The sequence below is a fragment of the Syngnathus typhle genome, linkage group LG14 (assembly GCF_033458585.1).
Source record: "Syngnathus typhle isolate RoL2023-S1 ecotype Sweden linkage group LG14, RoL_Styp_1.0, whole genome shotgun sequence".
Lineage (NCBI taxonomy): Eukaryota > Metazoa > Chordata > Actinopteri > Syngnathiformes > Syngnathidae > Syngnathus > Syngnathus typhle.
Window position 1 is genome coordinate 11,976,293 of NC_083751.1, and position 15,745 is coordinate 11,992,037.

The 15,745-nt window shown below is 48.9% G+C and overlaps 2 protein-coding genes across 5 annotated transcripts; both read left to right on the forward strand.

Moving 5' to 3' along the window:
- The first annotated feature begins 123 nt into the window (after positions 1 to 123).
- dph5 (diphthamide biosynthesis 5) lies at positions 124 to 2,827 on the forward strand. Its single transcript, XM_061297630.1, has 7 exons — positions 124 to 677; positions 1,372 to 1,496; positions 1,567 to 1,675; positions 1,884 to 2,004; positions 2,128 to 2,167; positions 2,231 to 2,334; positions 2,405 to 2,827. The coding sequence occupies exons 1-7, from the start codon at positions 543 to 545 to the stop codon at positions 2,656 to 2,658; spliced, it is 888 nt and encodes a 295-aa protein (XP_061153614.1). The 5' UTR covers positions 124 to 542; the 3' UTR covers positions 2,659 to 2,827.
- Positions 2,828 to 3,606: 779 nt separating this feature from the next.
- Positions 3,607 to 10,197, forward strand: tmem259 (transmembrane protein 259). Of its 4 annotated transcripts, none has more exons than XM_061297623.1 (12): positions 3,607 to 3,920; positions 4,189 to 4,487; positions 5,181 to 5,471; positions 5,938 to 6,034; positions 6,094 to 6,204; positions 6,275 to 6,397; positions 6,480 to 6,580; positions 6,799 to 6,856; positions 8,556 to 8,693; positions 8,862 to 8,994; positions 9,072 to 9,171; positions 9,593 to 10,197. In XM_061297623.1, the coding sequence occupies exons 2-12, from the start codon at positions 4,275 to 4,277 to the stop codon at positions 10,091 to 10,093; spliced, it is 1,866 nt and encodes a 621-aa protein (XP_061153607.1). In that variant the 5' UTR covers positions 3,607 to 3,920; positions 4,189 to 4,274; the 3' UTR covers positions 10,094 to 10,197. The 4 variants fall into 4 exon arrangements, with proteins under 4 accessions (XP_061153607.1, XP_061153609.1, XP_061153610.1 ...); XM_061297624.1 differs by having other exon boundaries at positions 3,608 to 3,920; positions 8,610 to 8,693; XM_061297625.1 differs by lacking the exon at positions 6,480 to 6,580 and having other exon boundaries at positions 6,275 to 6,414.
- The last annotated feature ends 5,548 nt before the right edge of the window (positions 10,198 to 15,745 follow it).

Sequence of the window (15,745 nt, forward strand, 5' to 3'; positions counted from 1 at the left end):
CAAGCAACAATGAACTGGATTTCAAAATAAAGTCGCGTCTAATGTCCGAGGTCAAACACGGCGATATAAATCGATGTTTACGTTTAGCATCGATGTCAATAAATCGTAGAGCATTATATCGATTAATTGATGTCTATCGATGAATCGTTACACCCCTAGTAAACAGGAGAGACGGTAGGATGATAGGAGCTTTGTGTCGTTTGGCTGACGTGCGGTGAGACAAGGCACTAGTCGTAAATGGGAGTCGCTGATGGTGTAGGGCTGCACTTGCCAGTCATGTGTGCCGACACCGTGATTTTGATTCCCGCAAGTGACGATGTGAATGAATGTATGCGTGTGTGCCGAAAAAAAAAAGTCACTAGTCGTAAAGGCACCCCAGGTGTCGTGAAACGACAGCGCTTGACGGCCAACGCAAATCAAGCAGAGAGGATTTGTCAACACGTGAGAGAGAACGAAGACGACGAGGAAGAGTGGAGTGACGTCGGGGATAAAGGTCAAGTTTGGTGCGGTGCTTTTTGTGCCGGTCGTCTCTCCCGGGCGAAATGCTGTACCTGGTCGGGCTGGGCCTCGGGGACGCCACTGACATCACCGTGAAAGGGTTGGAGGTGGTGAGGAAATGCTCGCGCGTCTACTTGGAGGCTTACACGTCCATGTTGAGTGTGGGCAAGGAGGCTCTGGTCAGTTGCTTTTCTCACTCCACGCACCAACACACGAAGACATGCATAACGTTTACAGGGAGAAAGCGCGCTACGCGTCCACTCGAATGTGTCGAGGCGGTGAGCACCAGAGGAGAGGCTCACAAATAGTCGACGAGAGCAGCAGTGCTTCCAACGTGGATATGCCAACGACCATGTTGCGAAAAGAGACCCGTTGAAGTTCTCGGTACTCGCTAGGATCACTGCTCGTTTAAACGAGAGACCCGGTTTAACTTCCAATCATAGAAGGTAAATAGTCTCGCATTGTCATGCGCCATAAAAGCAGACTTAGCTTCAAATTTCCACATTTGCAAACGTCTGCTAATTCGTCAGCATTTTTCTGGCAGATGTTCCCGAGAAAACCAGGAGCTGAATTTCCAATGATGTGTGTTCTGCCCTGTCGCTTTGAATTAGCATGAGGCGACGCAAACTTCAATTTGGTCCAATTATTTTTCTCCCTGATTAATGGAGAAAAAAATAATAGGCGATGGATATGTGTGTTTTCTTGAATGGTTATTTCGTCCTATATGTCACAATAGCCGTTTTACATGCAGCTTCAATATCACGTAAGCTTGTTTGATGCCCCCCACCCCGTCCCTTCACTGACGTCAACAAACCGCTCGAGTGAGCCTCTTTGCTGCCGTTAGTGCGCTAACGGGCTCGGGGCGTTTTTCAGGAGGAGTTTTATGGGAAGGAGCTGACGCTGGCTGAGCGAGATCTGGTAGAGCAGGAAGCCGACGAGATCCTGAAGCACGCCAAGGAGATGGACGTGGCCTTCCTGGTGGTGGGCGACCCCTTCGGGTGGGGGACCGTGGCCGGACACCCGCCTGTCACGTAATGGGCCTTCTCACGTATGCTTTTTGATCGTCAGAGCCACCACTCATAGCGATCTGGTCTTGAGGGCGGTGCGCGCCGGGATCCCGTACCAGGTGGTCCACAACGCGTCGGTCATGAACGCCGTGGGCTGCTGCGGCCTGCAGGTGTGCCGCCCACTTTGGAATCTGCTACCGGGTGCCGACCGCGTTGAGCACCCAATGGCCTTTGAATGCTCACAAGCAAAATGTCTTTCCATTCGTACGGTCTGGGCCACTCCTGAGATAGGAGTGGCTGGTGCCTCCTCACCCTTGTGAATAGCGAGTCTCGGAAATCGGCTTCATGAGCTCATATTTGCGCCTGTGTGTGCGTCAGATGTACAACTTTGGAGAGACGGTGTCGGTGGTCTTCTGGACCGATTTGTGGAGACCCGAAAGCTTCTACGACAAAATCCTGCAGAACCGAGCGGCCGGCCTGCACACGCTCTGCTTGCTGGGTAAGCCCCGCCCCCTATGCTAACATACGCGCCGCTCTAGAACTGGCCCAGGGATGGCGCACGTTAGCATTAGCGCCTCGCCACGCAGCACCAGACTTGCTTTTCCCCCCTGTACTTTTGCAGACCTGAAAGTGAAAGAGCAATCGTTGGAGAACTTGATGAGGTAAGCAGAGCCATGACCCTGTCGGCTCGATAGGCCACCGATTGACGGGCATTGTCGTTTCAGAGGCAAGAAGATCTACGAGCCTTCGCGCTTTATGACCGCGGCGCAAGCGGCTGCTCAACTGCTGGAAATCATCAGGCGGCGGAACGAGTGTGGCCAGGAGCCTGGTGAGTGATGGCCGTCGTGCCACAGCCGCCTCCCCGACGGCCAGTCGGTCACACGCCTCACCATGCGTAGGTCTGACGGAGGACACACTGTGCGTGGGTGTGGCCCGACTGGGCGCCGCCGACCAGGAGATCCGCACGGCCACCTTGTCGCAGATGAGCTTGTGCGACCTGGGCGCGCCGCTCCATTCCCTGGTCATCACTGGCAGGCTCCACCCCCTAGAGGCCGACATGTTGCGTCTCCATGCGCGAGACTGCGACGCCACTCTGACGCACCTCCGACGCGTCGAGGGCTCCGAACACACTGCGGCACCTGGATGTCATTGACAACTTGACACACACGGAGCCCGACAACAACGACCCGGCCGGCCAAGCTTACAGAGGCTGAGCCTGACTTTTTTCAATGAAAGCAGCACAGTCTTGCTTTTGACCCCAAATATTTGGACATTTGTCCATGGAAATAGGAACTCAAATAAAAAAAAAATACATGAATCAATCAACTGGCTCCACTCAGCCAGAAGCGGTGGCACTCTGATGACTTAGAATAAGGAAGCTGATGAATTGACCTCAGGGTGCCCACGGGCCGGCTTTGCCACGTCACGCTACCTAAGCCAGAAACGGGTGATTTCGTGTGATTCGTAACGCGAGGCCAAGGGCAGTTCCCTGGACGTTAATTTCAGGCGATGCTGCTCCATAATGGCATAACGGGCGGGTTCATCAAATCTGACATGAGCCAGCACGTGTGTGTGGGGGTCCTATTGTCAAGGAAATTTCTTCAAAGTGGATGCAAGGAGGGGCAATAGGTTAGTTTTAAACAATGGCAAATTCACAAAAATTATTGGATAATAACACAACACTATACACAAGTACATTTCATCATGCTAAATGAGGTTGACCAGATTTGGGTTTCTGAAAAAAGGACTCCTTTTTTTTTGAGTCAATGGGGTGGGGGGTGCGAGTGGTTGGAGTGCTGGAGGCGGGTGGTGTTGGTGAGTGCAAAATCCCGGACAATTCTGAAATTGCCCCCGGACATTTTTTTTAGGTCTCAAAAGTAGGACACGTCCGGTAAAAGAAAAGGACGTCTGATCATCATAGCTAAATGCAGTCTTCTCCAATTTATAGATCGATAAACCGATAAAATAATGGTCCAAAAATATGACAAAATGCGCGTGACACAAGTCTTTGCTTGCAAACTTAATAACCATCCATGATCTTTCCTACTTAGGCGTGTGTACTTAACATGAACACGTCAATGTATCGACTCCACATTTTGGGAAAGCCGTGGTTCCGGTAAATTCACGTACTTCCGGTCTGCAGCGTTTGCAGTCAGTTGAGCTCACCGCTCAGAAATGTCGGAACTTTAGCGTCTCGAGTGCGATTCGAGGTTCTCTGACCACTCACGGCAGACTTGCTTGACTTGTTTCCCTCGCTACGTGTGGCTAGTAACGGCTAAAGTAAGCTAAGAGAGGCTAAGCGTGTTAGCCAACGAGCTCGCGTTTGACGGAATCCGCTCGTCCGTTCCCGTCGTTTGGTGAAAACCTAGGGAAGAAATCTCTAGTATGGGATCCAATGGGCACAGCCAATAACAGGTACGTGCGTATGCGGATCCGGTGGAACGTTGTTGTTTTTCGAAGGAGCGAGCCATAAGGGGACACGATCGAACCGCTGGATGTTGAGTCAGGCCTGACTTGGTTCCGCCATCACGAAAACAGACCCTCGCAGAGGTCACGTGATTGGTTTGCATTGGTCAACGAAGAAATGTTTGACCATTTGGATTTATTCATTCAACAACTGACTGCACTGTGTGAATTGCCGTCATCAGTTGTGTGTACTTGCCTTGTCCAATTTGTGTTGTAGACCAAAGACAGGAAGAGGAGCGCAACTTTATGCCATGCTAACCTAGAATCGTCCGGACGCCGTGACGTTACACCCCCGCCATTGAGATGTCTGAGAACCAGGCCAACAACAACAACATCCCGCTCAACAATAACAACATGGGGCCTAACAGGATCCGGAACCCCAACATCAACCAGAACCCCCTCATCAATGTTCGAGACCGCCTCTTCCATGCACTCTTCTTCAAGATGGCCGTCACTTATGCCCGCCTCTTCCCTCCGTCCTTCAGGAGGGTCTTTGAATTCTTCGTGCTGCTCAAGGTGACCTCACTTTATCTTTCACCCTTCTTCTTGTACATAAAAACAAACCGTAGACGTAGCGCTGTACTTAGATAAAGGACTAATAATCATAATACAACATGATTCCTTTTAAACGGTCGTTGACTCTGAAACACACCTGCCGAGGCGATGCTGCTGGTTTTTTTCCTCCAAAAAGCAAGTCGTGTGCAGTTGCGCTCCAAATCCAATTTGCTAGTACGACGAGCTACACACAGGGATTCCCACTAGTTTTCCAGTCGGGCCAAGCGCTGTACTTAGATAAAGGACTAATAATCATAATCCGACATGATTCCTTTTAAACGGTCGTTGACTCTGAAACACACCTGCCGAGGCGATGCTGCTGTTTTTTTTCTCCAAAAAGCAAGTCGTGTGCAGTTGCGCTCCAAATCCAACTTGCTAGTACGAGCTACACACAGGGATTCCCACTAGTTTTCCAGTCGGGCCAAGCGCTCGAGAAAGGGGAGCACCGAAGCGGGCGACAAATTGGAATCTCGCCGTCGCGGCCTGCTTGATGGCGCTCGGCTGATGGTTGAATGTATCAAAGCCCAAATTAGAACAAAAAACAACCGCGGCCGTCAGTCTGTCTGCTCTGTCGGCGAGTATGCTCGCTGCGATTGCTTCCAAATACCGGGTGGCGGCAGCACTCGTCATTCAAACGCCTTTGCTGGTCACCAGGCGCTCTTCGTCCTTTTCATCCTTGCCTACATCCATATTGCCTTCTCCCGCTCGCCCATCAACTGCCTGGAGGGAGTGAGGGAGCACTGGCCCCGGGACGGCATCCTCCGCGTGGAGATCCAGAGGAACTCCAGCCGGCCACCTGTCTTCCTGCAGTTCTTACGCTTGCAGGAGGAGGGCCGAGGAGGGGGGCCCGCCGTTGCTGCGCTCCGTCTGGCAGCGCTGCAAGAGGAAGAGGACGACGAAGACGAGGAGATGATGCTGGGAAAGTTTGACAACAGTTCAGTGCAGGTGAGCCTAAGACCGCTTGCGCGCTGCCGCTGGATGCCCAAATTGGGCTCACCGGAGCCCTTCTGACACAAAATGGTGGTCTCAAGATTGTGATCATCTTCTGAGTTAGGACCCAAAACCAAGATTCAAACTTCATTAGATTTGGCACACACTGCTTCTGTTGACCAGTCATTTATTGATTTTGTTTTTGAGACAAGCCACGCTTCGGCCAAGCAACTATGAGTGTGTTACCTACCGCTGGTTTAAGCACAACCGACCTTGCTGAGAATGACGCTCGAGAAGCGCATAATTTGAGTGCCACTGAATGAGGAAGCGCTCTGGTAGAAAAGCGCGGTCTTCCAAATGAGCCCCTGCTCTCGTGTCAATACGACAGGGGAGCCAAAAAGGGCTGCTTTACATGGCAATCGGTATCGGGCCGACCGATTCCACGGCAGCCAAAGTCTGAGCCCAAATGTCCCGCCGGCAGTTTGAGCTGGACACCGAGCCCCGTCCGGAGCTGCTGGGAGGGGCGGGAGGCAAGGCCAACAAAAGCCAGGACCTTTCCTTCAGTCACTCAGCCAAAGGTGGGTGGTGTGGCTCAACCTCCCCGCCGGCCGCTCGTCGTGACACTTTACTCCCGCAGCCTGGCCTCAGGAGGAGTACATGGTGGAATATTCGCTGGAGTACGGCTTCCTGCGGCTGTCGCAGGGCACGCGGCAGAGACTCAACATCCCGGTCATGATCGTCACCCTGGGTGAGATGCCGTTAGGTGATGCCCCACCCCCTCCACCCGTCAGCAAGCCAAACGCCGCTTTGCCTTTCAGATCCCACCAAGGACGAGTGCTTTGGCGACAGCTTCAGTCGCTTACTGCTGGATGAGTTTTTAGGCTACGACGACATTCTGATGTCCAGCGTCAAAGCGCTGGCCGAGAATGAGGAGAACAAAGGTGACGAACGGATGGAGGTGTGTGCAGCCGATTGCCATGTCAAGTTCTCAGCGATGATGAAGCCTTGTGTGCTTGTGCCAAGGCTTCCTAAGGAACGTGGTCTCTGGAGAACATTACCGCTTTGTCAGCATGTGGATGGCCAGGACCTCCTACCTGGCTGCCTTCGTCATCATGGTTATCTTTGTAAGCCCACGGCGGTCCGTCCCAGTCTAGCCAGTCCGTTGCTAGTAGAACGTCACCACTTTTTCTTCCATTTGGTCTGGAACAGGAAGGCATCCCTTTTTCTGTCTTTTTACCAATTTTTTTAAAGGGGGGAGCTGGGGGGGGGGTGCTTCCAGCTTTCATCTTCTGTTTTGGCTTTGAGTGGTTAGTGGACAGGTGACATTTGTGCTGTTTTTCAGACTCTGTCGGTGTCCATGCTGCTCAGGTATTCTCACCACCAGATCTTCGTCTTCATCGGTGAGTTGCTCTGTATGAAAAACAAATGCATTCTATAGACGCTAGAACAGGGGTCGGGAACCTTTTTGACTGAGAGCCATGAAAGCTGAATATTTGGAAATTTGTTTCAGTGAGATCCATATATTTTAAAAGTAAATTCAACTAAATGTCAGTAAGCCTCTGAATTTACTTTTTTAAATAAAGTTGTTATAATACTCACCATTAATGCGACTTCTGGTGCTGCATAGATTTGCTGATGTCTTTGTAGTCTGGTTGGTACTTGGTGAGGTTAACCTTTCATCCGTTAAACGTGATCGTAGATTGTTCTTGATGTTGTTTTTTTCATGATGGTACGATCATGAGCAGTTCGTGTCGACAGAGGCATGTCTTGTATGCGTTTGAATGTCTTGTCTTTGTTCAGAAGATCATCAAATGTACATTGGCTACATCCAGCATGAACGTTATAGCATACTCGTCATTTTCCGTTCCTCACTATTGCTAAAGATCCAGCAAAGCTACCGGAATGATAGTCACCTTGCCGGCCGGGTCCATACGTGAAGTTGCTGCTGGCTAGCTTGCACCCTGCTCTTGGCACGCTTTCTTTCTGCTGTCTCCCGCAGGTTATTTTGATGCAAAGGTAGCATGGCGTGTGTGCCGCTTTACATTCGACCGTTTCATTCATGCAATTTTGTCATTGCAAATTAGACACACCGCAGAACCTGCTCTCTCCACAAAGGCAAATTCTTTGGTCCATTTATTCTGAAATGTACAATACTCGTCATCTTTTTTTCTTTTTGCCATCTTTGTCGAAGGGTTGGCTTTGAGCTAATGATTGAGCAGATTGATTCAAAGGAGGGTGTTTACCTGAAGGCTGTTATCCAATTAAAACAATGGACAGTAGCTGCTCTTGAGCTAATGACCGAGCAAACTAATTCTAAAGGGGGCGTTTACCTGTAGGTTTTTATCCAATTAAATCAATGGACAGTTGCTCCTGCAGCCCTAAACAGGATTTAGCCATGGAAAATCGATGGCTGGATTAAAACAAGTGATATGTTTTATCTGAAGAGCCGAGATCTGCGAGCCAGATGCAATCATCAAAAGAGCCACACCTGGCTCGAGCCATAGGTTCTCGACCCTTGCGCTAGAAGGTCAAGCTGCCGTTCCTTTCAGTGTACCCGCCTCGGCCGCCAGGCGGCGGTACAACGCAGTCTTGCAGACACAAGCGACTACTTTCTAGTCTACCTCGTTTGGAGTGGACAAAGAACACAGCATCACCCTTCCTAAAATAATGGCCAAAGTTTTTTTTTTTTTTTTTATATATTGAAAAGCGCAAACACGGATCATATGCATGACTAATTTCAGGTAAGGGCCGTATTGAATGATGTAGCGTTTTTTTTCCAGAGGTGGCCAACATCCCAAGGAGACTCTTTTTCGGGGTGTCAAAGGGTGAATTGGGCCACCGTTTTCAGAGGGCGACAACCTGCTTGTGAATGTTGTTGTATTAACTGCTGTCCCACTGTTTTAGGCTCAAATAGCCATCACTTCAAAAACTACAAGCAAGCACTAGCATGAGCATATCAATGGCATCACACGTAGCAATCTTGAGCGCACGTTGTGAAGCTTTTACACTCCCAGTTGAAGTTTATGCAAAACATCTGGTTCTCAAAAAACACGCTGGTCGGGTGGCCCGTCGGCTCGGACGTCTCTTGGTGTGACGCAGCAGCCCAACGCACGATATGTTTTCTCTCTGGGTTCGGCACCCGGCTCGTCTCAGTGGACCTCCTTCAGATGTTGGAGATGAACATGACCATCGCCTTTCCGGCAGCACCCCTGCTCACTGTCATCCTCGCCCTCGTCGGTGAGTAGACCCACCGCTGCTAGAGGTGGAGCCGTTATTTTGTCACTCCCGCTCGCCAGACGTTTTCCGCTAACTTGCCGCAAGCTCTGGATTTTGAAGCATGCCTAAGCGAATTGTGACTCGAGAGAATGATGACTTTGCCGCTGTGCCTTCCTGTCGTATTGTCAGGTATGGAGGCCATCATGTCTGAATTTTTCAACGACACCACAACAGCCTTTTACATCATCCTCATTGTGTGGTTAGCCGATCAATATGACGCCATCTGCTGCCACACCAACACCAGCAAACGCCATTGGCTGAGGTGAGTCGCCCAGCGTCCGGGCGGCACCACCCTGGCTGGCCCCTTCTTCACCAACCCCGCTCCTCCTTGCCTTTCAGGTTCTTCTATTTGTATCACTTTGCCTTCTACGCATATCATTACCGCTTCAACGGCCAATACAGCAGCCTGGCGCTGGTCACGTCCTGGCTCTTCATCCAGGTCAGTCGTCGTGGTTGCTGCTCGTCAGCTGAGGCCCGCGCACAAAGATGAAGTCAGGCGGTGCATGACCAAGCTCGACCGAGAGGCGGCGAGGCAGGCGATGAGGCTAGCGACACGTCGCGCTGATGGGGCAATTGCAAGGGGCAATTGCTTTGTTTCTGTCCGGCGAGGCCCCTTGGGCAAAACTTGCTTTCGTGACAACCCAGCCTCAGCCAAAAAGACGTCATTCCATTGTGCTGCGCAAACGGAGCCGAACGATGATGGCTCGTAATCGGTAGTAAACCATTTGCGCTAGATGATTTTGGGACAACTTAAAGCTGTGAGGGGGGGGAAGAGGAACAAAAAAAAACTTATTGCAAAAGAAGGGAGGCCATATGGCCCCGCCTACTGCTAGCTAACTCCGTTGTTGCTCTTTTGGCAGCACTCCATGATCTACTTCTTCCACCACTATGAGCTGCCCGCTATCTTGCAACAGATCCGCATCCAGGAGATGCTCCTGCACAACCAGCAGGCAGGTAACGCCAACCAGACTGCACTGCAGGACAGCCTCAACAACAACAACGCCACCGCCGGGCTGCAACCGCCACTGGCGGAGCCCGCCGATGCCCGGCTCGCTCCTGTCTCCTCAGTCGTTCTCCGGCCGCCGCCCGAAAGTCCAGCAGCGCCGGCCTCCACCAGCGAGGTCCGCTCTGAGCTCAACTGGGTTGCACAGACGGCTGCCATCATCACTGAAGCGCTGGCATCCTCCGGCCAGGAAGGCCCTGCCGATGTCAGCCATGCGGCCGACTTGTGGTTGGCCGAAGCCAGCCGAGAGGGGGGGCCAGGCGAAGAAAGCCAGCGTACGGTCGGGGAGGCAGGAAGCACCACCGCTGTGACCCAAACAGACTGCAGTGCGCAGCAAAGCACCACCTGCACATCTTGAGGTGCTGGCCAAAGCGGGAGACGCCAATCATCACCAGCTGCAGGCTGCTGATGATTAGCTCCAATATGAGCAACATCATCATCAATAAACACACATTGAAATGGGCAGAGATATGTTCTGTCACCATGGAACCCGTGGCCTCACCAGACTTTGATAAGTGGCCTACCTGCCAAATGCATTGCAATGGGACATTAGTGCGCTTTATTAGGGGTGTAAATCGCGGGTTTTGTCACGATACGATATATCGATACAAAGAACTACGATACGATATTTGCCGATATCTTAAAGCCTGCTGTAATGTTTCTCTATACCATGAGAAATAACTTGACAGGACGACCAGGTTTTAGGGAAGCAGTGAGTCAATCATGTATTGATGTTCGTTCTTTTAGCAGCAGTCTCTCCTCGCTAGAACATGCCATCCATTACCTCTAGCCCCACCCCCCAGTACGGGTAACCACACAGTCCAAATACATTACATCCCCCTTAAGTTTTTTTTTTTTTTTTTTTGCAACAACAAACAGAAAATATATATATAATTCTTTCCTAGCAAATTGTCTACAATAACAAATATACCCTCTATCAGATACAACATCCAAGAAAAACAAATAAATCACCCAGCACTGGATACATAAAAACTTTCCAATAATCAACATTTCTGCTCTAAATTCAAACAAAATTTTCTTCCGTAATCAAGTACAGGTATGCAGCGAAATGAAACCAAACATGGAATAGTGCAACAGAACTTATCAACATTTTCTTTCTTAAATGACCTTACTCTCTAAACCGTATTGGAGTCTTGACCATTCTCCCTGATTTAGTACGGTACGGTTGCTTGGGAGAGCACACAGTGTCACTGTGTGACTGCGGAACATGTGCTGAGGTTTCTAAGTGTGAATTGTCCTGATTAGCAGCACTTCGGTTAGAGTCCATATCCACATTCAATTCTCTCTCAGTTGTAGAAGATGGAAACACCCTCTCAGCAGTCTCCCTGAGATGTCTCCGGTTTCTTCTGAGCATCCTGCCCTCAGGTGTACGCACCACATAGGAGCGTTGTTGTTCGTGCCGCTTCAGAACTACAGCTGGCTTCCAAGTGTTTCTCGACTGCATTCTCACATTTTCACCAGCGTGTAGCTCCGGCAGATGCTTAGCATGACGATCATAGTAGCTTTTCTGTGTAGCTTGCTTTTCTTTCAGCTTGTTATGAACCTCGAGTGCACCTTCAGGAGTGAGTAGTGAGGTGGACGTTGGTAACTTTGTCTTTAACCGACGTCCCATCAGCATCTGTGCAGGCGACAGGCCCACACCTTCCAGATGTGTATTCCTGTACTCCAGAAGTGCAATGTAAGGATCTCCAGACTTCTTGAGCATTCTCTTCACTGTCTGCACCGCTCTTTCTGCTTGTCCATTTGATTGAGCATAGTGTGGACTTGAGAAGACATGACTGAACTCCCAGCTTTCTGCAAAGCTCTTGAAATCAGCACTGGCATACTGAGGAGCACCATCACAGACCAAAATATCTGGGATCCCGTGCCTAGCAAACATGGACTTCATGGCATTTATTGCACCCTTACTGGTGGTATCGGTCAACCTCATTATCTCTGGGAACTTTGAGAAGTAGTCAACACACAGCAAATATTCAGAGCCATTGCTGTGAAACATGTCAGAGCCAACCTTCTCCCATGGTCTAGTTGGCAGGGGGTGTGAGATCAGCGGCTCTTTTAGATTGCTATTCTTGTTCTCATTGCAGATAGCACACTGCGCTACAACTTGCTCAATTTGGGCAGACATGCCTGGCCAATAAAGAACATCCCTTGCCCTTTCCTTACATTTGATCATGCCCAAATGTGACTCGTGTATCTTGTCAAGCATTTGTGCTCTCAACAGCTCTGGTACAATGAGTTTCTCTGATTTGAATAGCAGACCAGAAGCAAAACTGATCTCTCTGAATGTCCAAAATGGTCGCACACTGTCAGACACAGCAGACCTGTCCTTTGGCCATCCTCTCATTGTTGTGTTTTTTAGCTCCCGCAGTACTGGGTCTTGTGCAGTTGCATTTCTGAACATTTCCAGCTTTTCCTCTGATATAGGCAACTGCGGCGTGATCCAGTTCACTTGCAGGTCCTCCTCCAAAAGGTCCTCTTTCTCTTCACGTAGATAGCCACGGCTCAAGGCATCTGCAATGTGAAGCTCCTTTCCTGGCTTGTATGTTACTGCCAGGTTGTATTTTTGGAGCTGCATCATCATTCTTTGCAGCCTCATGGGAGCCTGATGCAGTGGCTTCTTGAAGATGCTTTCCAGTGGTTTGTGGTCGCTCTCGACCTGGACCTCTCTGCCATAAATATATTGATGGAATTTCTCACATCCGTACACTATGGCTAGCAGCTCTTTTTCGATCTGAGCGTATCTGCGTTGACAATCTGTAAGCGCTCTTGATCCGTATGCCACGGGTTGTCCATCTTGTAGTATTACAGCCCCGATGCCCTCAGAGCTTGCATCCACAGACAGCGTCACAGCCTTGTTGACGTCATAATATTTCAGAGTAGGAGCTTCCTTGATCAGCTGCTTTAATTTTTCAAAACTCTGTTGCTGAGGCTCTTCCCAGTGCCATTCTGTCTCTCCCTGCAACAGCCGCCTTGGGGTGCAGAGACATCAGATAGATTGGGAATGAATTTCGCTAGGTATTGAACCATCCCCATGAATCTCATTAATGCTTGCTTGTCATCAGGCAGGGGTATCCGAACAATGGCGCGTATTTTCTCTTCATCAGGCCTTAATCCATCTGCACTGAGTGTATGACCAATGTACTTAACCTCCTTCATCCTGAATTTGCACTTGCTCTTATTGAATCTGAGGTAATTTTCATCTGCTCTCTGTAGCAGCTTTGTCAGTCTCTGGTCATGCTGATCTAGTGTGTCTCCCCAGACCAACAGATCATCAATGATGTTCACCACACCCTCTAACCCCTCAATCATCTGGGCCACAGCTCTCTGGAACACCTCGCTCGCTGAGGATATGCCAAAGGGAAGCCTCTTGAATCGGTATCTCCCGATGGGTGTGTTAAACGTGCACAGCTTAGAGCTTTCTTCGTCTAGTTTTATCTGATAAAATCCTTGGTTTGCATCCAACACAGAGAAGTACTTAGCGTTTGGCATTCGTGACACCACTTCTTCCACAGTGAGAAGTGGATAATGCTCTCTTCTTATTGCCCTGTTCAGATCTTTGGGATCCATACAAATCCTGATCTTCTTAGGAGTGACCACTGTCACCATGCTATTCACCCACTGTGTAGGCTCAGATTGTTTTGTGATCACACCTAACTGCTCCATTTTGTGAAGCTGTTCAATGACTCTGTCCCTTAGAGCAACCGGGATCCTTCTTGGTGCATGTATTACTGGCTTTACTTCAGGGTCTAGGATTATGCTGTGCTCACCTGGTAAGCATCCAAGTCCAGAAAATAGATGCTCATAGTCTTTCTGCATTTTCTGCACTTCATCTTCCATGCTATACAGCCTCTTCACCATTTTTAGTTTGGTGCTTGATTCTCTTCCTAGTATTGCTGGAGCATCTTTCTCAATGATTTTAAATTCAATCTTGTGCTTTTGACCTTTGTACAGACATGCGACTGACGTCTTGCCTAAGGGCTCCATTTTGTGGCCTGAATACGCCACCAACTTGCAGCTGGATGCATGCAGCTTTTTGTTGAGATTCAACTTGTGAAACGTTTTTGCCGACATCACATTACAGTCAGCTCCTGTGTCAATACGAAATGAGATTTTCTTTTTGTTTATTAACAGCTCTTCAGACCATCTGTCTTGGTCACATTTGGCATTTTCAACCGCATCAATGCTTCTCATCTCTATAGTTCCAACAAACAATTCCTCTTCCTCACTGCTGTCACTTTCCTGTTTCTGTCCCACAGCATGCATTTTCTTATTTTTAGGTTGTCTGTTGGCACGGCACATTTTTGCAAAATGATTTGTCTTGTCACATTTTCGGCATGTCTGTCCATACGCTGGGCACTTTTTTCGCTCATGCTTGTAACCACATCGGTCACAGTCAAATTTCCTTTCACTGGCCATCGTGCTGTCTTTTGTGCTGCTAACTCCTTTCTTTGTGCACTTCAACTTCATCATGTAAAGCTTTCATTTGTGTCGAGGTTATCTCACTGGCTCGGCATACATCGAGTGCTTTTGTTAACGTAAGATCCGCCTCCCTGAGCAATCGAGCTCTTAGTTGACCATCACGTATCCCACAGACAATTCTGTCACGTATCAGTGAATTGCACAGGTTGCCAAATTCACAGTCTTTAGCTTTATTTTTCAGGTCTGTGACATAGGCATCTATTGTTTCTGAGGGACCTTGTGCACGGGAGAAAAAAACACGCCTTATGTAGGTCAGGTTCTTCCTGGGCTCACAGTAATTTTTGAATTTGGTTTTCAACACAGCAATCTTGTTCCTCTCGTCTTCCGTGAAAACAAACGTGTTACTCACTTTTATTGCTTCTTCTCCCGCAACATGCAGGAAAGTGGCACATTGCACCGTCTCCTACTTTTCTTCCACTCCACTGGCAACCGCGAAAAGTTCATAACGTTGCAGCCACGTTCTCCAGTTCTCGGCAAGATTTCCTTCCAGACTCAAACTCGGCGGTGGTTTGAATTGTGCCATATTACAGCTCAAGTTTATCTTCTGACACCATGTAATGTTTCTCTATACCATGAGAAATAACTTGACAGGACGACCAGGTTTTAGGGAAGCAGTGAGTCAATCATGTATTGATGTTCGTTCTTTTAGCAGCAGTCTCTCCTAGCTACAACATGCCATCCGCCCGCCATCCATTACCTCTAGCCCCACCCCCCAGTACGGGTAACCACACAGTCCAAATACATTACACCTGCTGCGATTCATTCACGATATATCGCGATATAGTGCTCTACGATCGATATATATATGTATTTTAAATAGAAAATATAGAACAGTATCCTGATTTATAACAATTCATATGTGAAATCAACAAGGTACTGCAAACTCTTTATTTAGGAAATTACAAGAGTATTGTAGTATACAAAGTGCTTATTTTAACACTGAACTGATGTCATGTTTTTTCTTTAAATGTGCGGCGAGATTTGTCCTCCCTGAATATTTGATCACCGCATGGCAGGATTTACAAACTGCACGTGTCTTCTCCGTTGAGCCATCTTTTCTTTGGAATCCAAAGTGCTTCCAAACGAATGACTTGAAGCCTAAAGGGGAGCAAATTTCCTCGTCTTTTTGGACAGTAACCATAGCACCAGCCCAGGCGCCGCGTACTAGTTGTCGACTCCCCTTTCACGTGCCTGCTCTGCTCACAACACAACGCCGCGGCGCGCACTGCTCCCAGAAAGAGGAAGCAAGCAACAATGAACTGGATTTCAAAATAAAGTCGCGTCTAATGTCCGAGGTCAAACACGGCGATATAAATCGATGTTTACGTTTAGCATCGATGCCAATAAATCGTAGAGCATTATATCGATTAATCGATGTGTATCGATGAATCGTTACACCCCTACGCTTTATACATTAAATGACGTCAGGAAATGGCTTCCGATGTACACAATTGAAAGTGTTCTCAAACGGCTCCCCACACACGCACGCACACTTGTCCTCGTTTTTTCT

Excerpts from the sequence above, each read along its gene's own strand:
- dph5 (XM_061297630.1), top strand. The coding sequence starts at position 543 with ATGCTGTACCTGGTCGGGCTGGGCCTCGGGGACGCCACTGACATCACC. Across the intron at positions 1,497-1,566 it reads GTGGTGGGCGACCCCTTCGG|AGCCACCACTCATAGCGATC; the intron begins GTGGGGGACCGT and ends TTTGATCGTCAG. Across the intron at positions 1,676-1,883 it reads TGGGCTGCTGCGGCCTGCAG|ATGTACAACTTTGGAGAGAC; the intron begins GTGTGCCGCCCA and ends TGTGTGCGTCAG.
- tmem259 (XM_061297623.1), top strand. The coding sequence starts at position 4,275 with ATGTCTGAGAACCAGGCCAACAACAACAACATCCCGCTCAACAATAAC. Across the intron at positions 6,205-6,274 it reads GGTCATGATCGTCACCCTGG|ATCCCACCAAGGACGAGTGC; the intron begins GTGAGATGCCGT and ends TTTGCCTTTCAG. Across the intron at positions 8,995-9,071 it reads AGCAAACGCCATTGGCTGAG|GTTCTTCTATTTGTATCACT; the intron begins GTGAGTCGCCCA and ends CTTGCCTTTCAG.